General features: G+C 31.0%; 6 protein-coding genes and 1 pseudogene across 6 annotated transcripts; 2 read left to right on the forward strand and 5 right to left on the reverse strand.

Annotated features, from left to right (window-relative positions):
• Positions 1–828: 828 nt before the first annotated feature.
• On the reverse strand, positions 829–1,233 carry LOC132940632 (52 kDa repressor of the inhibitor of the protein kinase-like). Its single transcript, XM_061008348.1, has one exon. It carries the CDS (start codon positions 1,231–1,233, stop codon positions 829–831), a length of 405 nt encoding a protein of 134 aa, XP_060864331.1.
• Positions 1,234–1,602: 369 nt separating this feature from the next.
• Positions 1,603–3,074, reverse strand: LOC132940633 (uncharacterized). The gene is made up of 4 exons (XM_061008349.1): positions 2,219–3,074; positions 1,946–2,050; positions 1,772–1,861; positions 1,603–1,620 (listed from the first exon to the last, which is right to left on the reverse strand). The coding sequence occupies exons 1-4, from the start codon at positions 2,312–2,314 to the stop codon at positions 1,603–1,605; spliced, it is 309 nt and encodes a 102-aa protein (XP_060864332.1). The 5' UTR covers positions 2,315–3,074.
• An 846-nt stretch (positions 3,075–3,920) lies between these two features.
• On the reverse strand, positions 3,921–5,568 carry LOC132940634 (uncharacterized; annotated as a pseudogene).
• Positions 5,569–12,112: 6,544 nt separating this feature from the next.
• On the forward strand, positions 12,113–12,624 carry LOC132940635 (histone H2B). The gene is made up of 2 exons (XM_061008351.1): positions 12,113–12,117; positions 12,294–12,624. Exons 1-2 carry the CDS (start codon positions 12,113–12,115, stop codon positions 12,622–12,624), a joined length of 336 nt encoding a protein of 111 aa, XP_060864334.1.
• Positions 12,625–14,625: 2,001 nt separating this feature from the next.
• On the reverse strand, positions 14,626–15,107 carry LOC132940470 (histone H4). Its single transcript, XM_061008103.1, has one exon. The coding sequence runs from the start codon at positions 14,977–14,979 to the stop codon at positions 14,668–14,670; it is 312 nt and encodes a 103-aa protein (XP_060864086.1). The 5' UTR covers positions 14,980–15,107; the 3' UTR covers positions 14,626–14,667.
• A 3,497-nt stretch (positions 15,108–18,604) lies between these two features.
• On the reverse strand, positions 18,605–19,142 carry LOC132940468 (histone H2A-like). Its single transcript, XM_061008101.1, has one exon. It carries the CDS (start codon positions 19,044–19,046, stop codon positions 18,669–18,671), a length of 378 nt encoding a protein of 125 aa, XP_060864084.1. The 5' UTR covers positions 19,047–19,142; the 3' UTR covers positions 18,605–18,668.
• A 276-nt stretch (positions 19,143–19,418) lies between these two features.
• Positions 19,419–19,884, forward strand: LOC132940467 (histone H2B-like). Its single transcript, XM_061008100.1, has one exon. The coding sequence runs from the start codon at positions 19,455–19,457 to the stop codon at positions 19,833–19,835; it is 381 nt and encodes a 126-aa protein (XP_060864083.1). The 5' UTR covers positions 19,419–19,454; the 3' UTR covers positions 19,836–19,884.
• Positions 19,885–22,441: the final 2,557 nt, after the last annotated feature.

The following is a 22,441-nucleotide window of genomic DNA, read 5'->3' on the forward strand; positions in this document are numbered from 1 at the left end:
GTAAATTGAATGGGAAGGGGGCTATATCGCTCCATTGGGGGACACCAGTTGCTATTTGAGAGTTAGAAAGGGCGCCGTTAATTTTTGTGACAAACGTTCTTTGGTTTAGCTAAGATTTTATAAGTAGGTTATACGGAGCGGGCAAGAAGGATTTTAATTTAAAGAGTAGGCCAGGGTGCCAAACTCGGTCAGTTATTTTATTTACAAGCAAATTTTTGAAAAAAAAAACAATTGAAAATAGGTTATACTTCATACACATCTAATTATAATACAAATTAATTTGATAATTAATTATAATAATTATAATAACAATAAGGTAAATTATGAAATATGAATTATAATTATTATATATTTTCAATCGAGAAAAGTATAAATTTATTTATTTTAATCAAATCATCAATTACTTATAAGCATTCATGAGATTTATCTTTAAACAAATTTAGTTTATTATACAATTATTAGTTATTATTTATTACCATTTAGTTATTAAATTAGGTAATCAGTGGCGTAGCCAGGAATTACCCGAGGGGGGGGGGGGGTTTAATGACTTTTATTTTTGCTCAACTTTAAAATATATTGTTCAGGAGTGGTAAAACTAAATGCGCTAAAATGTACCTAGTTATATGCTTATATACGCTTATTTAGTAATACATTTTTTTTTTATTAACTGAAGGTGAAATAATTATATTTATTTATGTTAATATTAAACACGCAGTACATACTTATTGACTTATTATTATAAACAAGTAAAAATAGAAAATAAAAAAAAATTTAAATTGTAATATTTATATTAAAGTTAATATATTTTTTCACATTATAAATTACAAGTTATAACAATCTTATTTTTCTTGAGTCTTTTGCAAAGTCATTAAGAACTTCATCTGTTGTTAAAATCATTTCACGATGAATATTTAGTAGTGCTAAACTATTTAATCTGTTTTCTCCAATAGTATTTCTAAGGTATGTCTTAAGTCTTTTTAATGTAGAAAATGACCTTTCACTGCTTGCTGTAGTTACGGGAAGTGTAGCTATTATTCGGAGAAGTTTATAAGTAGATGGAAAAATGAGTGGGTTACATGCTATAAGAGCTTCTAATGCATTTTTTGGTTTTTCTGTTCCAACAAATTTTTGTGTCCATGTCAATACTTCTCCAATTACTGAATCTGAACTACATTGAAGATCTTCACTATACTTTTCTGCCAAACTTTTTATGTTTTCTTCTCTATTTGGCATATTATTGTTTGGTAAGAGACGGCAAAAATTGGTAATTAGAGATTTATGTGCAATGAACCTATCATGAAGTTGACTAATAAAATTATCTAAAAATGGAATAAACAATATTTTATAGTATTCATTTGGACAAGTAGTTTTTACATTAAACCGATTTTTTTGTATGTTTGTTAAACGAGGTAAAGTTATTTCAATGAATTTAAAATTTAAAACAAGCTAAATGAAGCTGAAATTTATTTTAAAAAGTATATATACAGTGTACCTTACTGGAAACTAATATAAATCATAAATGTATATTATTATATAAATTCCCTAATCATTTAACAGTGTACACACAATTAAATGAAAAATGCTTTACTTAAGTTATCAGAATTATGGATCACCAAAAATCTAAAATATAATTAAATGAGTTTTATCTAGTAGTTCGTTGTTATTACCTATTGTATTCAAAATTGCATATTAATTTAAATAAATCAAATAATATTGTGTAAGGATATAACTACTATATTATTACTACTATATTTAACTACTTAAAACTTACCCTTTCAGAACAATTAACAAATAAACCAATATCATTTAGTGACTTTGCTGTTTTATATTCATCCATATTTACTATTGATACTGGTGTGGACTAAAAATATAAAAGTAATTTAATATTTTAAACTATGACAGAACATTATGTTCTAATATAATATAATATTTATAAACATCTTACAATTGAACAATCTGCATTTGTATTCAAATTAATATTCAATTCTGATGAATTTTCGTTTATCACTGTTGCATTTGTATTGTCAGAAATAGCAACTAAATGAGTATCCTAGAATATAATTATGAATTAGTTACAAAAAAAAAAAAAAATTAATTATATATATTTGAAATTTAAACTCATATGTATCTTATCCAATTTACTTATTGTATAACATGTACAGATTGTAAATATATAAAAATTTTTTTCAATGAGAAAAAAAAAATTATAAATACTTACATCTAATGATTCAGGAATTTTGTTTTTAAAAAACTGTAAAATAGTTTTTGATTGTCCTTGTTCTTGCTTGAGTGCTTTTCTTTTCAGATTATTCATAGCGATTACTTATTAGTGGCCTTAATAACTACTAACTAGTAATAACTAGTATTAAACAAACGTTAAACAGTTAAGAACAGTTTGAACCCCTAAAACCACCCCCTGGCTACGCCACTGTAGGTAATTATACATTATGTTACCTACTACTATGTCTGCATATAAACAAATTTTCATTTTTAAGAAAATAATTAAATTATTTATTTGTAAATATAATTAGCTACCTACATACGACCTACCTACATAACATATTAATATATTTATATATTATTTTACAACAATGTGTTTTTTTATTTTTGTGTCTGTCATCACCTTTTAGGACAATAAAAGTGATTTGATTTTCTTCAACAGTATCTTTTCTGTAAGGAAAGTGAATCTAGTTGGTACTTTAGGGGATCAAAAGTAAAATTTTTTTCAGTAGTTTTCAAAAGCACCGTGAAAAACAAAAGAAAAATCGAGAAAAATCAAAGAAAAACGGTAATTTGTACGCAAAATCTGTTTTTGAAAAAATTGATTTTAGTTTTTGGTGCAACTCTTAAACAAATGACCGTAGGTACATACAATTTTGACTGAATGTTTATATTAGGATTTTCTATATACCATAACATTTTCCAAATATTTTGACTTATTTTGAGCTCTTTACAGACATTTTTAGTTTTTTTTCCATAAATATCATTAAAATTTTATTTGTTGGTTAAAAAAGCTTGAAAATTTAATAGAAGGCTCCTAGTATATTGTTTCAAAGGCAGATGAAAAAAATTAAAAACCCATAGTCACAATTTTTTTTATAAGCATTTAAAGTTTAAATATTGACAAAATGACGAAAATTTGAAAATTATTTTGAGTTAGAAATTCTTAAAAAATTTTCCTTTTAAATCTATGATTTGAAAATGTAATACAAGATTTCTCATAAGTTTGTCTACCATTATCAAAAAAAAAAATGTCTACAAGAAACTCAAATTAAATTTTTATGAGCATTTGAAATTCATATTTTTATTGTATTTTTATAACATTTGATACTTTTTGATTCACTCAATTACTCGTAACGATTATCTTATTTTATTGTAATTAAAAAATGAATGGACTGTAGATACTTGAAAATTTCACTGAATATTTATATTATCATTTTTTATACACCATACAATTTTGAAAATAATTTGACTCTTTTTGTGCTGTTTACAAACATTGTCAGTTTCGAGGTCAGTTTTCAATTTTTTTAGTTTTTTTTTTCTATAAATATCAATAAAATTGTATTAGGTAAAAATGCCTGAAAATTTAATGTTATGCTCCTAATATATTGTTACAATAGCAGTTGAAAAATATTAAAAATACATAGACACAATTTTTTTATAAGCATTTTAAGTTCAAATTTTGACAAAATTTATCACATTTAAAATTTAATAATAATTTTGTAGTTTAAAAGAATAAAGAAAACACCTGTGAAGTAAAATCTGTAATATACTTATGAAAATATATGAGTACTGGATTTGGATTACAATTCTGATGTAGTGTAATAAATTGCAAAATTAAAACTATTAGGTAATAATTTGTAATACTAATGGTTCTATAGTAAACAGCATCACTAGTAATAAATAATAATACATTTATAGAATATATTCATCATGTAAATATAATATATATATATTTGATTACCATTATTACTCCCGTTATTACTCCTTGACCAGTACGGGGTCCTAGGTTTAGTAATCGCCACTGGTCATGCCAGTTTAATTCTACCATTCGAAAAATCTTCAATTGGTTTATTTGCCATTGTTAAAATACTCTCATGATATCTATTAATTATAAAATAATACAAATAATTTTTGTGTATACTTAGGTTGATAAAATACATTTAAATAAAATAATATTAACCGGGATACTAATTTTTATTAGAAATACTAACTGAATTAGTGGTCAATTTTAATTAGAAACGGACTAATTGTATATTCAAACTTTGCCTAATTAATTCTATTATAAATATAGTACAATCAAATTATGTTTTATTTACATCAAATGGCACTATCTATTATAACAAATCAACATAAATTCTACTTTAAATCTGTCATATTATTATTGTTAATATATATTTACCGTAATGCATCTAATATTGTCATCCCATTGACATTGATTATGAGTATTTGCAATAGTAATCATACTTAAGTATTTATTCTATAAACATGAAATATTAAAGTAGTTATTAATGGTTATATAATTTAAAGTTTAAATTTTTCAGTAAATTTTGAGGTAAATTTAAAGAATGTGTGATGTGCCTAGTGATGTAAAATTTTAGAAATTTTATAATCAAGAAATTTCTAAGGATAAATATCTGTACATTTCTGATAGGTATTTAAAAATTGAATTTTTATTTTATAAAACTTACTGTTTACCGGGCTTTTTACTGAAAGCGTGTAAAATAAAAATAAAATAAAAAATATTTATTGAATTTTAAAGTATATTTCATAACGTTAAAAATAATGTACTGTACAAATTGTATTAATTTAAATGTTTTGTTTTTCAACATAATTTATAAGTACAGAGGTAATGATAATATTTATAATATTTGCACAGTATTACCTATATTATTCTGTATTTGCGGTATCGCTATTTTATCATTACAAAAATGATGTTAATAAAAACAAATGGTTCAATTTTTTCCTTGGAAATTTCCTACTTACATCACTAGATGTGCCTACTACTAGGATAAATAAATAGTACCTAATTTCATGTTTTTTAATTGATTATATTATTATTTTTATTTTTATTTTTTTTTTTTTTTTTACAATATTTTACAAGCCTACAACTTAAATGTAATTACTAATGTTTTACCCACCTTCACAAAAGGGTCACTTTTTCTAGTAGATACAGTGTCTATTTTCACCCCGATTTTCACTAAAATTTTAATAGATGCTTGACAATTAGCCTCTTTTGTTTAACATCTATCAACTTTATGGTGGCAAACATAATTTTTTCTGTAAAGTAGCATCACAAAACATTTAGTTTACATTTCTGATTCATAAATATAATAATTTATTTACATCATATTTACTAGGTAACTACTTGCATTGAATATATGTTCCTTTAGGAACTGTTGTTCGTACATTCCACCTAGTATTCGTTTTTGTAGAAAATTTGTCTACCCACTTTCCAATATCGCGTATATTATTTAAATTCGACCAAACAATAGTTGTTGAGCCATTTTCTACAATATTATTTTTAAAAGAGGAAGGCATTATATCATCAGAATTAATAGAAAGATTAATTTGAAATTAATTTATGGAACACTCAATTACACAATGTACTGTATGTACATGGACTATGAAGAAAATTCACCATGTCACCATACCAATTTAATTATTATCACACATTAAATATTAACAACAGTAACCCAGACAGCAAATGTTTGACTAGTCTGTCTGGGAAGGTTTCTACAAAATACCTTTCTGAGTTGCTAAAAATAGATATGTAAAAAATGATTTATTGATAACATAAAAAAAAAGTTTTGTATCATATTTGATACTTTATATACTCTTGATGACCTCATTAATATTTGAAACTCATTATTAATTACCGTAATGTATATAATAATAGAATTAATATATTTCATTATTAAATACATATTACACGAATATTACATGAAAATATCTTTAAAAAGTACTGCCCCAAGTAACAAAAAAATATTTTTTAAATGTTTAAAAAAATGTTAGAAAAAGGTACTGTAAAATTACTATAGTACTGTTTGAGCGTGCAGGTCATAATAAATATTATACTATTCGTTAACTATCACATTATTATGTCTATGAAAGAATTAATGCTTGGGTATATCCAAAACTTGGTTTAATTTGTATTTGACTATGACAGTAACATTAAGTTATGATACTTATTCAGTTAACTTAATTTAGTCAACACTCTACTAGACTGAATTTTTAAAAAGGTAGGCAAGTGGGTATTGCTCCGCTGTACAGTAGGTTACAAATGGGTCACTGTAATGGATGGAGTTAAATTTGAATTCATTGATATAATATCATTGAATAAGAAAAACGATTCTGAGCTAAGACATTCAGTCAGTCTATGATAATACTAAGTATATTGGATGATATTTTTGTGAATTAAGTAGTTCACAGATAACTGATTTAAATTGAATATTATTTTAACTTTTCAATCCTTAGTTATAAAAATTGAAGATTTTATAATTTTTAATTACAATAATTGATAATTTTCGAGATTTTGTTGAATTTTGTCCAAATTTGAATTTAAAATGACTGTAAAAAATAACTGTGTTAATATATTTTTTTTAGATTTTTGGTTACCTAGGTATTGAACCTAATAGAGTAATGTAATATAATTAAACATTTAGTGATAAAAAAATATGATAACTTATAAAACAATAGTGGATACATTTGTTAAAGAAAATAGGGATGAAAAAAATCATTTTTAATTTTGAAAGATAGAAAGCATAATTACAAATGGTAAATAACATTACAAAGTTTGGTGGTTCATCTTATGAAAATGTATTAAAATTTAAAAGCAGATTAGAAAAAATTACTTCTGAAGGACAATTTATAGGTAGGTTAGGTTAGGTTAGGTACTATAAAATTAATCAACTACAACATACTTATTGTTTAATGATTTCCTAATTTCATTAAAAATCTAAATATTTTATCGCACCAAATGGTGAACCAATGAGAAAGCCATATTTGCGTATGGGTTTTATTTGATGTGCAAAATGGTAATATGCTGCCCGAACAACGTTAGCAGCTGCTGTATAAACTAAACCATCGCTCCGAGACAACAGCACCATCATCGTATTATCACGTGCTATTATCGCATCGTATTAAGTTGTACACAACACTTTGTTTATTTGGTTTTTATCACGCAACATACCATATTTTGTTTTATTTTTTTGTATTTGATTTATACTTATTATAATCAGGAGCGGACTGGCAGGTAAACGGCCTAGTATTCTATAAACCTAAATGGCCCAAACCCCTTTATAACGGCTTCTTTATGAATACCTAATTTTTCGGGTACCTAGTGTATCAAATATATAATACACCGGGTTATACACTTATTCATTCGTCTTGTAGTCTATAGAATATCTAAATATATAAAGAACAATTTTGTTGGTAAAAACCGAGGTAAAAACATTTATCTCAGTCAACTAATTTATTTTTTAGAATTTTTTATGGTATAAATATTATTTTTAGGATTTCTTGAGACGAGTATATTTCTTAAATTATTTGTTAACAATTTTCACAATTTTTGTCGTACGTTTAAGTATGGCATAATATTTTATTTTTTTTTTCAGGTCTTTCTGTTACAGCCTATTTATAAATTATAAATAGACGATAGCCAATAGGTTATATTTTCTAAGAATCATAAATGTATAATCCTTTTGATATTTTAGATGTTTGTTTAATATTGTTTTTATCATTTATTTCATAGTCACAATTCATACTCGTATTAAACCAAAATCATCTTCAGTTAGGTTAGTTCAGATCAGTTCTAATCAGTTGCAGAATCTTCGCATTATTATAGTCATTACTTTTAATTTAAACTTCAAGCTTTTTATAAATGTTTTCCTCGATGTTTTCTGTTCTCTTTTTCAACAAACCTACAATATTTTCATAAATATTTGCAAATGGTTCAATGATTGTTATTTAGCAATAACTTTCTGGCGATCTATGTACCAACCAAATTGAATAAAGTGTTAAAACATTTTTCTGGATAAAACTGATTTTTAAAACTGTTGGCTAAGGAATTAGAATACAATTTACGACATACCTAATATACAGTGCTGCAACTAGAGATAAAAGGGCCCAGGTGTGAGTCAAATTTTGGGGTCCCCTATTTCAAACTTTTGTATTACAAAATTGAATAGCACCAAAAGCGCAATTAGGGTGGTCTTAATACCCCCTAGTAACAAAAAACCCCAAAAATAATAAAGACACTTGGTTTCCCATCAGGGGGCTAAATATTTTTATTTTGGCTTTCCTAATAATGCCTATACATAGTACAAATTTTAAAAAGTTAAACAATTTTTATCACTTTATTTTAAATAATTTTACTTACAAAAAGAGATCAAATAATTTATGCATAGGCCTCCATTCAAAATATAAGCCTAAAACCATATGTGTTTTCATCTCAGTTGATATTTTTTAATTTTTAAGTATAAATAAAACATAACATTATGTACCACCTTAATACAGTTAATTACAATAGTATCTGTATTATACTACAAGTTTGAAAGAATAAAATGTTAATTTTATTATTCACTGACTGGAATGGAAAATAGAAATAGATACAAATATTATCATTTTAGAAAATTCTTTTTCCTAGCTTTATTTTGAGCAAAATCGTTGATTATTTTTTCAATATTTAATTCTTGTGTTTTCTTTTTTTCTATGTTTAGTAGAACAATATCCAAAATTCTTTTTTTTACTCCATTGTGTATTCCGCTCATTAGTGATGCCCTATCAAAACCCGGCCCACGACACTTATTTATATCAATACCAAACTTAATTAAAGTTTCAAGTATTAAATTAACATGGTCTTTAGCAGCATGTTCATGTAAAGGAAAAAAACCTAAAAAGGATTCCTTAATATCTATTTTTTTTTGTGGGTAATTTATACTAGTATATCTTATTATCACACTAACTTGATCTACTTTACAAATATCTTTAGTAGAATCAATAATAAGTGCAAAAAATGGTGCTTCTCTAATTTCTTGACAAATTATATTTTGTACATTTGTTGCCAATAAATCAATTACTTCATTTTGTATACTCCAACTCAAATATTTGACCTTATTTTCTTCAACAGTTAAAACTGTACTCAAAACTGGATCAAATTCAGCAAGAAGTCGTACTGTTCTTAAAAAATTACCTTCACATGCTTTTTCTCCTTTTCCTTCATTTCCTCAAAATGCTGTATTGCCAGCAGTAAGAAAAAGTATAATTTTAATTATTCTAGTAAGTACATCTCTCCAAAACTTGGCTTCTACAGAAATTTGTTTTTCAAGATTTACTTCTTTAGTTTGATTCTTAATCCATATAGTTCGTAGTTTTACAGCTTCAATGTGTTGAATTGATTTTTCATGTTTTGCAATTTTTTGAGATAAATGCTGCCAATCATTTATACCTTCAATCCAAGAATATTTAAAATAGGCATAATTTCTGTCTGCGAAAAGGCAACAAGATTCACAGTATGATTTATTCAACTCAACTGAATAACATAACCACAACCATGGTATTTTTATACCAGATTTGAACATCATGAAATAATAATGAGTTGAAAACTTACGAGTCTTCGATACAACATCATCAATAACATTTGTATCCAATGGAAATTCCATTACTGGTTTACATGGACCATACTGAACAATTAATCTTTTGACATCACTGCTTAAAATATCAACAGGAAAATTTCCTCGGTCTGTTGGATACTTAGAATTTAAATTTACACCTAAAAAATTAAAATTGTTGGTGTTATAATTTCTTAAATATTTTCAAGAATTAAAATAAATGTTTTTAGTAAAACTTACAAAGCAATTGATAATTTTTTTGAAAAGTATGTACTAACAAAATTTAAAAATTAGAATTATTTGTGATAATTATCTTACTATTAACTAACCAATAGAAGTTTTATCGTTGGCCACATTAACTAGAATATTTTCAGGCACATCTTCTTGGAGTTCCAATTCATTGTCTGTACTATAATTCTCCACCGTACATTCCAATACATCATTAAAGGCCAATTGTATTTCCTTTACATAAGTAGTTGCAGTGTTATGATTTTCTTCTAAAATATTTTAAAAATATATATGAAATATATGAAAATTATATTTCAATTTATAAAAATATTTGAAATAGATGAATATTAAGAAAAAAATCACAAAAATTAATAAAAATACCAAAAAATATTAAAAACAATTATCTATTTGAATTATATATTATACTGAACATTAAAAATGAACTTATTTTCATAAAAAAAATTGATACTTAATATTTAAAGTGAAGATTTCTTTAATTTACAATTTTAAGTCAATAGTTATCATTTTTTACAGTTCTAATTCTAAAATCACATTATTGAATACAAAGTATAGATAACCATAGTAAATAATATTACTTAGGTAGTAGTTAGTATATCTACTGGTTTGTAAGAAACTATTTAAGTTAATTTGACTTTAACTTGTTAGTTGTCTTGAAATACCCACAAGTAACTAGTAAAAGTTGTAGTATACAACTTTTATATTATAGTATACAAAATTAATTTATTTTTAAAATAGGTGTGTAGGTATGCTAAAATAACAGTGCAAAATGCATGTCTATTGCCTAAATAATATGTAATCAGATAATTACTATAATAGAAATTAAAAATGTTCATTTCAAAATGTGAATAAAGCTTTATTAGATAATATATATAATATAATAGTAGGTACCTACAAGTTACAACACATATTATAATTTATAGTGTAATTTATGAAATCAATTTGGGTATTATCTATCATGATATTTATAATAATTATTAATATATTTAAGTTAAAAATATAAATTATGAAATAATATAAGTAATAATATTTTTAATTTTATTTACCTGTGTTGACATGGGTAGTTTTTGCAATTTTACAAAATTTATCCAACGAACGTCGTAATTTATTGGTTTCGGCAAGTCGAATGTTTTTGGCTTTCCTCTTTTGTGCACCACTAGGACGAGCATTTAGAGACATTTTACGTTTAAAAGTGAAATCAAAAATGAAAACAAAAATGTATTCACTAAATAAAATATTATCATTTATCAGTTATCAGTCATCAAACACTGCACTAGTCTAAAAATAGCACTAAGCCTTAATTATTTTTCTCAATTGTTTATCGGATAACATCATTGATAATAGCATAGAGTTGAAAACTATTATTTAACACAAAATTTAAACTAACGATAAAAAAATAAGATATCAAGTACAAGTCATAGTTACAAATTCATAGTATAAAATACTATTAATTTCAATTTTCATCATGTGTTGTAAATTGGAATAAAAATTAATATTAGTTTAAAATCTAAATACTTTTATGTCTGAAAAGGGCCCCCTAAATACGATGATAGGGCCCTTTTGGGGGTGCCTTGCACCCACAGCCCCCCCGCTAATTGTGGCACTGCTAATATAACTAACCTAATATGCTCATCATATTATTATTAATATAAACTCATGGTTCGACTATTAACTTATTGTAGAATTGTACCAACCAATAGCAGTGGTTTTTAAACTGTTCTATATTTAAAAATAAATTTATTAGTAATATCATCTAATGTTGAAATGTGTGGCTCGGCCCACACATAATGCTACGGCACACTAGCACACCTGGCCAGCCGCCCCTGATTATAATGATGTTTGCCGATCGTATGTGATTGCCCGTATTTAATTAAAAAAAAGGTTTTTTTATTTTTATCATAACATTATTATAATATCCCAGGTGGCAAGATGACATTTTATTTTATTTATGATAAAAACATTATATTTTTATTTATACTTTCTACAAACCTTACAATATTGTTATTAAAACATTTTAACTCTTTTTGAGCTATTTAAAGGTACAAGTACATTTCGAATTTTATTAGATTTTTTTTTTAATAATAGGTAGCTAAATAACACAAAATTACTACGTGCAAAATTTACAATTTCACAAAACGTATCATTGAAATATGTAGTAATATTTTACTGGTGACATATACATTGGTGACACTGATAAGGGCTCAAGAAATATTGGTTGTTATTGAATAATAAACTCGAATGAAATTTTAAAATACATGACGTAGGTAATGCGTGAAGTTCTAAACATCAGCTGAGTGTCGTCAAACGCTGATTCAACAATATTTTTCAGCAAATAGTCGGGTAAAAAAAAATTCACGAAAAAATATGGTGTCCGGTTATTTAAGGATTTTACTAAAATATCGGTTCCTATGATGTTTCTTGCAAGACATATTATAGTAAGGCCCAAAAGAACATCGCCAAGTCCGACAAGAAGCGCAAGCCCAAGAGGAAAGAATCGTACGCAATCTACATCTACAAAGTGTTGAAACAAGTACATCCCGACACCGGAGTCTCGTCCAAAGCCATGAGCATCATGAACAGCTTCGTCAACGACCTGTTCGAGCGCATCGCCGCCGAATCCAGTCGTCTGGCCCACTACAACAAACATTCGACCATTACCAGCCGGGAAATCCAAACTGCCGTTCGACTCTTGTTGCCCGGTGAATTGGCCAAGCACGCCGTCAGTGAAGGAACCAAGGCTGTGACCAAGTACACCAGCTCCAAATAACCAAGTGTGTTAAAAAATGTGTAAATATATACAGTGCACCGTGCCAACTAGTAAACCAGTGTGATTCGCGTCGTCCTCCGAGCTACGGTTGTACAATCGTTTTTCACAATATCTCAACGGGAAATGTTGGTAAAAATCTGGCTTTGAACTTTTTGGAAAGCTAACTAAATTCTAAACGATCGCCAATGGTTATTGCATCGCCACCCAGTACCACGAAACCACCACGAGTCGTTATTTCCACACTTCCGACCGGGTTTTCGTAAACCGTATTTGAAGGTCTGCCGTATGACTGAAACCAGTCGAAAATTTACAAAAATATTTTGGATTAATTCTCCACGAGTTCCCCGAGACCATAGAATTTGCAGATTTCCAATCGATCGATTTCCCGACGAACAGCGGCTGTTCGAATATGACGGTTTTAGGACTCTGCTACGGCACGGCGTCACCGGCGTTTCTACCTGAAATTTTAACGAGGCAGACCTTATCAATAAATCTCGTCTTCATCGTACTTAACCGAAATCATGTTGAATAAATAATAATTATAATGACACATTGTGAGAGGACTTCGGCCGAAACTCAATGCAGATTACCAACAATTTATGTTCATTTGTATGCACTTTTTGTCCCGACCTACCGATGGACCTGATAGCGTGATAAGACGTCTGAAAACTGATTTGGATACATTAAAATATTTACTTGAGATCGATAACAACACATTTTCTCGTTCCTAAACTCCTGACGTTAGGTTAGGTTAGGTTAGGTTAACGTTTCCTAAACTCCCGACGTTAGGTTAGGTTAGGTCAGGTTAACGTTTCCTAAACTCCTGTCGATTTTGTTTAAATATTAAATATTTTCCAAAATTTTAAATTCAAATAAAATAAATAAATAATCTTAAAATGTGTGCTGATCGACCTCAAGACAAGTAGTCATATTAACAACTGCAAATAGGTGTTCAGGAGTCTCATCGCGTTATATCTGGATAGACGAAAAGTTAAAATAAAAAAATAAAAATGAACGTGAATTGTTTACGGTTCACCTGCGCAACGTCGTGGCCTGTACACGTACACGCATTTGTTGTGTCCGTCTTACAAGTGATAAAGTACATGAAAAAATTCACGCAATGCCCTCAGTTAATTCGAAGTTTCGTTGTAATTAGTTAAAATAAAACCATGGATTAAGAATTTCCCAAATGAAATTTTATTTATAACTGCATCAATGATTTAACTTATAATGACATTTAATTACGTCGAGATATTATTATTATTCCCCGTCCCGGTATTTCTATAGAAACAAATTTTCTGAATTTTAGTTCCTACAACAATAATTTACATTTTCTACGTTTTTGGACACCCTTTTTGCAAGTATTCTCAATATCATTCTTTGAGGTTTTTCATTGGTGAGTTATTTTTAGAATGTTTTCACCAAATTGTTTGTTATCGACGGTAATACCCGCACAACGGCTATTAATAATATGAATATCTATCGTGTTCATAGCACCTATACTATTATCCATGTCATCATGGTTAATCTATCACATTATAGGAACCGATGTTTCTTGTAATATAACAATTATAATGTACATAATGAAATTCGAAAAAAAAACATTCTAAAAATAAATCATTAAACAAAAACCTCTTAGCTTATTCATGGTAGGTTCACGAAACGAATGACGTAGTGAAATAGTGAATCACCACTGGAATTCGCAAAAAAGCTTTTTTTGTAATATTGAATTCAAAGTCCCGCAATATAATAATATCATAACAAGATTAAGGTTATTTCTATGTTTTGACTTACGGTAGTATTTCAATTATAATCATGAAAAAAAAAATATTATAGAATATAATCTGTTATATTCGGAACGTTATTCCGCGTGTTTTTTTTCTTAAACAAATTGGGAATTATCATTTACGCCAACGAATAACCAACTTGAACGGAATATTTCTTTACTCTAAGGTTTTATAAGCGAGATATATTATGGCATCATCATATGGTGGCCCTGAAAAGGGCCTTTTTAAGATGTTTTTAAACTTCAGCAGTAAGTATTTAACCTCCGAAACCGTACAGAGTACGACCTTGTCGTTTGAGAGCGTACACGACGTCCATGGCGGTGACGGTCTTCCTCTTGGCGTGCTCGGTGTACGTGACTGCGTCACGGATCACGTTTTCCAGGAATACCTTCAGAACTCCACGGGTCTCTTCGTAGATCAAACCGGAAATACGTTTAACACCGCCTCGGCGAGCCAACCGACGGATGGCGGGCTTGGTGATTCCCTGGATGTTATCACGGAGCACTTTACGATGACGTTTCGCGCCTCCTTTTCCCAGACCTTTTCCTCCTTTGCCTCGTCCTGTCATTTTGAATGTTGGAAATAGTGTTGGACAACTTGCTCGGATGTGAACTGAACGTTGACTGATACTTTTCTTCAGGTCGCAGTCCCTTTTAAACGTTTCTCACGACACCGAACCACCAATCGGAACCATGACCGGTTATCCCCCCACCCCCGCCGCTAAAATTCTAAACGTTAAACATCGTCCAATGAGGACGACGCATACCGTTCCCATTTACGTATATATACCGGTCGACAGTGTGTTCGAACCACATCAGTCGTCCGACATCCACGTTTTGCACACCAACCCAGAACAATCTAATCCAGCAGCGCAATGGCACGTACCAAGCAGACAGCTCGTAAATCTACCGGCGGAAAGGCGCCCAGGAAACAGTTGGCCACCAAAGCCGCACGTAAGAGCGCACCCGCCACCGGAGGAGTGAAAAAACCACATCGTTACCGTCCGGGAACCGTTGCCCTCCGTGAAATCCGTCGTTATCAGAAGAGCACAGAACTTTTGATCCGCAAATTGCCGTTCCAACGTCTAGTGCGCGAGATCGCCCAGGACTTCAAGACCGACCTGCGTTTCCAGAGCTCCGCGGTCATGGCGTTGCAAGAAGCTAGCGAGGCATACTTGGTAGGTCTGTTCGAAGACACCAATCTTTGCGCGATCCACGCCAAGCGTGTCACCATCATGCCAAAGGACATCCAGTTGGCCCGTCGCATCCGCGGTGAACGTGCTTAACTTTGATCATCGTCATTAGTTACCATACCTTAAAAAGGCCCTTTTCAGGGCCACCAAAACGTACTTGTATTCTGGCGATGGGGATGAATAGTGATTGTTAATATTACACTAGCGGCAGTATAATTATATTATTACATAATTATTATACCTGATATGAGACAATAATAAATAAAAAAAAACCCTGTCCAGAATTATTAGATTGGGAATCGAGTAAATTCGACGGTGCCGACTATCGTCTGTTTATTTATAGATGTTCGTGTCACGCTCTCTGGGGAAGTTTGATAAACAGGTACGCCATTCACCATGTAAACATTGACGTTTTTATTACTGATTATCGATGACTAAACAACAATTATCCAGGATTCTCGGTGTTTATGTGGCTTCAATTAAGTAAAATTCCGAAAGACCCATGTTGACATTGTAGACGGGTATAATATGGTTAGGTATAACTTACTCAGTCGCTCACGTGTTAATATTAATATTTTCATAACCACGGATCGACAGACAACACATAATAATGGAATTGCAAAGGGGTTATTTTTAGAATGTTTTTACCAAATTTCTTGTTATCGACGGTAATAGCCGCGTCACGTTATTTACAATACAGTCAAGTGTACTAATCACGATACTTTATCGCGTCGTGATTTCCCAAATAACCGAAAACAGATATTAGAATAATATACTTCAGAATATATTTCATTGTTTAATTGCTAATCATCTGATTACCCCGATAATTCGTGCTATATTAATTTCTTGGTTTATTCGATTGACGTCTTGTCGTCAAATTATACAATATAATATTATACTAGCTTTAATTGTAATGTCACAATCGAACCAAAAGTGAACAATCGTCGTTGCTAGGCTTTAAAATATTATTGCCTATTTACAGTTAATACCGGGTGATTCTTTTATCAAACAACAATCAATATTTCATAAAGTGTAAATTTTTTAGTCTTTTATTTTTACATTCCAAAGCGGAATCTTTTTCTTGGTATTTCGATACACGAAAATCGAATTTGGGGCGAGTAGTTTATGAGTTATACGTGTTTAAAGTTTTTGATGAGCGGAGTGGAGTGGTACGGAGTCACCCAGCGAAATGTTTATCCACTTCTATGTATCGAAATGCTAAGAAAAATATTCTGCTTTGGAATATAAAATTAAAAAACACTATAATATGTTGTCATATACATAAAAGTAAAAAACTTAAAAAATTATAAGTATAAAAAAATATTTTTTTTAATAAAAACGTTGTTTTATGAGCGACTTGAAACAATGTAAAAAAATTTTTTCAAAAAATTTACACTTTACGAAGTATTGAGTGTTGTTTGACAAAAGAATCACCCGGTATAGTTAATGCCTACAATAATATGATACAAATTTAATGAAAACTCGTAAAGGTGTAACTATAAAATACTAGTCTACATGGGTTAATCAATTGCCTCATGATACATTTTGTTGATTTTGAATATACAAAAAAAATATATTTTGATTATTCATAAAATAATCAAAACTCATCCTGGTCCGACTTATATTGAAACAAATTTTCCGATTGTTGTTGAAAGTATTAAGACGCTTGATACTTCAGGTTTGCTACTCATGGGTAAGGTAGGTGCAAAGTTAAGCCTTTTTCTCGGTCTTCTTGGGCAAGAGCACTGCTTGGATGTTGGGCAACACACCACCTTGAGCGATGGTCCCTCCGGACAACAATTTGTTCACCTCCTCGTCGTTCCTGATGGCCAATTGTAAATTCCGATAGGTTAGGTTAGGTTAGGTTAGGTTAGGTTTCCAAATGTCTTGTTATCGACGGTAATACCCGCATCACGGTATTTACAATACAGTTAAGTCCTAATCTCGATACTTTATCGCGTCGTCATTTCCCAAATAACCGAAAACAGATACATATTAGAATATTTTTAGAATATATTTTGTATTTCATTGTTTGATTGCTAATCATCTGATTACCTCGTGCTATATTCATTTCCGGGTTTATTTGATTGACGTCTTGTCAAATTATACAACATAACTAGATTATTTTTAATGTCACAATCAAACCGTCAAAATATTTTGTTCTACTTATACAGTTAACACCGGGCGATTCTTTTATCAAACAACAATCAATATTTCATAGTGTAATTTTTTTTTTTTTTTACGTCGTTTCAAGTCGCTTATAAAACAACGTTTTTATTAAAAAAATTATATTTTTAAATATTTTTTATCCTTATAATTTTTTAAGTTTTTTACTTTTTTATACGACAACATAGTGTTTTTTAATTTTATATTCCAAAGCAGAATATTTTTCTTGGTATTTCGATACATGAAAATCGAATTTGGGACGAGTAGTTGATGAGTTATAAGTATTTAAAGTTTTGATGAGCGGAGTGGAGTGTTACGGGGTTACCCCGCGAAATGTTTGTCCACTTCTATGTATCGAAATACTAAGAAAAATATTCTGCTTTGGAATATAAAATTAAAAAACACCACGTGTCGTATAAAAGAGTAAAAAACTTAAAAAATATGAAAACGTTGTTTTGTAAGCCGCCATCGCCAGTGGTCAGCGTAGCCATATTTGAGTAAAATTAGCGTCTAATTCGAAACATTCGTTTGACGACGAGCCATCTTATTTTGACAGTGTACCTATAATAATTCGATGTGATCATTTTTTTGTAATCCGATTTTTAAGGTTAAAGGCCACAAGACGTGACGGCTTCCTCGAAATATGAAGGAAATGGAATGAAGTCACTTGAGAATCGTTATCCAAGTATATTTAATGTAAGATCGCGCCCGGTCTCGATTAAAAAATGTCAAGGCATTCGCTTAAAAATCTGAAAGCAACAACAGCTACACGTGTAGTACTACCTACACTGCCTAGTGCATCTGCTGAAAAAACTTCGGACCGACGTTTGTTTTGATTTTGGTGGCCCTGAAAAGGGCCGTTTTATTAACTGTGTTTGTTGGGTAAGGGGTATCGAAAGTTAAGCCTTCTTCTCGGTCTTCTTGGGCAAGAGCACGGCTTGGATGTTGGGCAACACACCACCTTGAGCGATGGTCACTCCGGACAACAATTTGTTCAACTCCTCGTCGTTCCTGATGGCCAATTGCAAATGTCTGGGGATGATACGAGACTTCTTGTTGTCACGGGCCGCGTTACCGGCCAACTCCAAAACTTCAGCTGCCAAGTACTCCATGACGGCGGCCAGGTATACCGGTGCTCCGGCTCCGACACGTTCGGCGTAGTTTCCTTTTCTCAACAGACGATGGATACGACCGACCGGGAACTGGAGTCCGGCGCGGGACGACCTGGTCTTGGATTTGCCTCCCTTCGATTTTCCTGCTTTGCCGCGTCCGCTCATGATTTTTATAGTGCTTGGTATGGTTCAGATTCGATACTAGATGAGACTGATGTATAATTTTCCTGAAATTTTCGTTTATATAGTAAAATTGTGGATAGCAATTCTGTGATTGGACAGAGATAACAACACTACGATACTACGTCACACCGTTCGGTTGATTTTCATTACCAAACGTTGTGGTTTTCGTTCGGCATAATCGTGAAACGTACTCGTGGAGAAATTTCCATTTTCCGTTGTTATGGACTAATCGACGATTCTATTTATACCGTCATCACTGTGGGTTTTTACACCAATAAACGAACGGCATGTCGCTTGGATTTGGTAATATATACCCAGTGATGTAATATCAAATTATCACTCAGTACACAACGTTTCAGTAGTCAACAAGTCTATTTACAACTATTCGAAATGGCTCCAGGAGGAAAATCGGCGGGCAAAGCAATGAAGAAGTCGTCCGGCAAGGCACAAAAGAACATCGCCAAGTCCGACAAGAAGCGCAAGCCCAAGAGGAAAGAATCGTACGCAATTTACATCTACAAAGTGTTGAAACAAGTACATCCCGACACCGGAGTCTCGTCCAAAGCCATGAGCATCATGAACAGCTTCGTCAACGACCTGTTCGAGCGCATCGCCGCCGAATCCAGTCGTCTGGCCCACTACAACAAACGTTCGACCATTACCAGCCGGGAAATCCAAACTGCCGTCCGACTCTTGTTGCCCGGTGAATTGGCCAAGCACGCCGTCAGTGAAGGAACCAAGGCTGTGACCAAGTACACCAGCTCCAAATAAGTCTCCCGTTTTGTGAAATATCATTACTCAACTAAAACGGCCCTTTTCAGGGCCACCAATCGCTATAAAATTTCTGTTCTCTCTAACAACCATTATTTTTGAACTAAAACTATCGCACGTAGAATATTTTGAACATTTGCAGTGTGTACAGAGCGGGGAGCACTGCGTGATTATCGGGATAGTTAACGAAAAAAAATGCTGTCCGGTTACGTAAGAAATTTACTGAAACATCGAGTTCTGTGATAGAATGATGTAATATCATCGTGTATTATTATAAATGCGATGGATATTAATAGACGTTGTGCGGGTTTTACCGTCGAAAACAAGAGAATTGGCAAAAACATTCTAAAAATATCCAATCGTATGGGCACGGCAAATTTCATTATTATGTGTTAACTGTCGGTCGATAAGTGGTAATGAAAAAATTAACGTTAATATATTTGAGCGACTGTGAGTAATATCTATACCTAACCAGACTGTAATGTCAACATGGGTCTTTCGAGTTTTTAATTAGATACAATCGGTATCTTACGTAATTGAAGTCATATAAACACCGAGAATCCTGGATAATTATTGTTTATTTATCGACTATCAGTAATAAAAATATATTTATAACAATGTCAATGTTTACTCGGTAAAAGGCGTACCTATTCATCAAACTTCCCCAGAACGCGGGACAAAAGTATCTATAAATAAACAGACTATAATCGGCTGCTAGTGTCGTGTATAATTATAATGTATGTTTTATACGTCGTGGTCTCGTGGATATTGTTACACTGTTGAATTATTCGATTCCCGACAGTTATCCAAATTAGATAATATAGTCTATCCAAATAACAAAAATGACCATCCGCCAAATTCTGGTTCAAGTGCCACGGTTGTACCAAAAGTAAGGAAAGGCGCCCAGGAAACGCAAATAGTCGGGTAAAAAAGAAATTCACGAAAAAAAATGGCGTCCGGTTATTCAAGGATTTTATCGGTCCCTATGATGTTTCTTGGAAAACATATAATAGTATACTATAAATTCGATGGATATTCGTATCATTAATAGCCGCCGTGCAGCTATTACCGTCGAAAACAAGAGAATTGGCAAAAACATTCTAAAAATATCCAATCGTATGGGCACGGCAAATTTCATTATTATGTGTTAACTGTCGGTCGATAAGTGGTAATGAAAAAATTAACGTTAATATATTTGAGCGACTGTGAGTAATATCTATACCTAACCAGACTGTAATGTCAACATGGGTCTTTCGAGTTTTTAATTAGATACAATCGGTATCTTACGTAATTGAAGCCATATAAACACCGAGAATCCTGGATAATTATTGTTTATTTATCGACTATCAGTAATAAAAATATATTTATAACAATGTCAATGTTTACTCGGTAAAAGGCGTACCTATTCATCAAACTTCCCCAGAACGCGGGACAAAAGTATCTATAAATAAACAGACTATAATCGGCTGCTAGTGTCGTGTATAATTATAATGTATGTTTTATACGTCGTGGTCTCGTGGATATTGTTACACTGTTGAATTATTCGATTCCCGACAGTTATCCAAATTAGATAATATAGTCTATCCAAATAACAAAAATGACCATCCGCCAAATTCTGGTTCAAGTGCCACGGTTGTACCAAAAGTAAGGAAAGGCGCCCAGGAAACGCAAATAGTCGGGTAAAAAAGAAATTCACGAAAAAAAATGGCGTCCGGTTATTCAAGGATTTTATCGGTCCCTATGATGTTTCTTGGAAAACATATAATAGTATACTATAAATTCGATGGATATTCGTATCATTAATAGCCGCCGTGCAGCTATTACCGTCGAAAACAAGAGAATTGGCAAAAACATTCTAAAAATATCCAATCGTATGGGCACGGCAAATTTCATTATTATGTGTTAACTGTCGGTCGATAAGTGGTAATGAAAAAATTAACGTTAATATATTTGAGCGACTGTGAGTAATATCTATACCTAACCAGACTGTAATGTCAACATGGGTCTTTCGAGTTTTTAATTAGATACAATCGGTATCTTACGTAATTGAAGCCATATAAACACCGAGAATCCTGGATAATTATTGTTTATTTATCGACTATCAGTAATAAAAATATATTTATAACAATGTCAATGTTTACTCGGTAAAAGGCGTACCTATTCATCAAACTTCCCCAGAACGCGGGACAAAAGTATCTATAAATAAACAGACTATAATCGGCTGCTAGTGTCGTGTATAATTATAATGTATGTTTTATACGTCGTGGTCTCGTGGATATTGTTACACTGTTGAATTATTCGATTCCCGACAGTTATCCAAATTAGATAATATAGTCTATCCAAATAACAAAAATGACCATCCGCCAAATTCTGGTTCAAGTGCCACGGTTGTACCAAAAGTAAGGAAAGGCGCCCAGGAAACGCAAATAGTCGGGTAAAAAAGAAATTCACGAAAAAAAATGGCGTCCGGTTATTCAAGGATTTTATCGGTCCCTATGATGTTTCTTGGAAAACATATAATAGTATACTATAAATTCGATGGATATTCGTATCATTAATAGCCGCCGTGCAGCTATTACCGTCGAAAACAAGAGAATTGGCAAAAA

Source organism: Metopolophium dirhodum, chromosome 3 (assembly GCF_019925205.1).
Source record: "Metopolophium dirhodum isolate CAU chromosome 3, ASM1992520v1, whole genome shotgun sequence".
Lineage (NCBI taxonomy): Eukaryota > Metazoa > Arthropoda > Insecta > Hemiptera > Aphididae > Metopolophium > Metopolophium dirhodum.

Bases quoted from the DNA above. Each gene is read 5' to 3' on its own strand.
- LOC132940632 (XM_061008348.1), bottom strand. From the start codon at position 1,233: ATGCCAAATAGAGAAGAAAACATAAAAAGTTTGGCAGAAAAGTATAGT.
- LOC132940633 (XM_061008349.1), bottom strand. From the start codon at position 2,314: ATGAATAATCTGAAAAGAAAAGCACTCAAGCAAGAACAAGGACAATCA. The intron at 2,051-2,218 runs GTAAGTATTTAT...ATTATATTCTAG, and splicing joins AAATTCCTGAATCATTAGAT to GATACTCATTTAGTTGCTAT. The intron at 1,862-1,945 runs GTAAGATGTTTA...TTATATTTTTAG, and splicing joins CAAATGCAGATTGTTCAATT to TCCACACCAGTATCAATAGT.
- LOC132940470 (XM_061008103.1), bottom strand. From the start codon at position 14,979: ATGACAGGACGAGGCAAAGGAGGAAAAGGTCTGGGAAAAGGAGGCGCG.
- LOC132940468 (XM_061008101.1), bottom strand. From the start codon at position 19,046: ATGAGCGGACGCGGCAAAGCAGGAAAATCGAAGGGAGGCAAATCCAAG.
- LOC132940467 (XM_061008100.1), top strand. From the start codon at position 19,455: ATGGCTCCAGGAGGAAAATCGGCGGGCAAAGCAATGAAGAAGTCGTCC.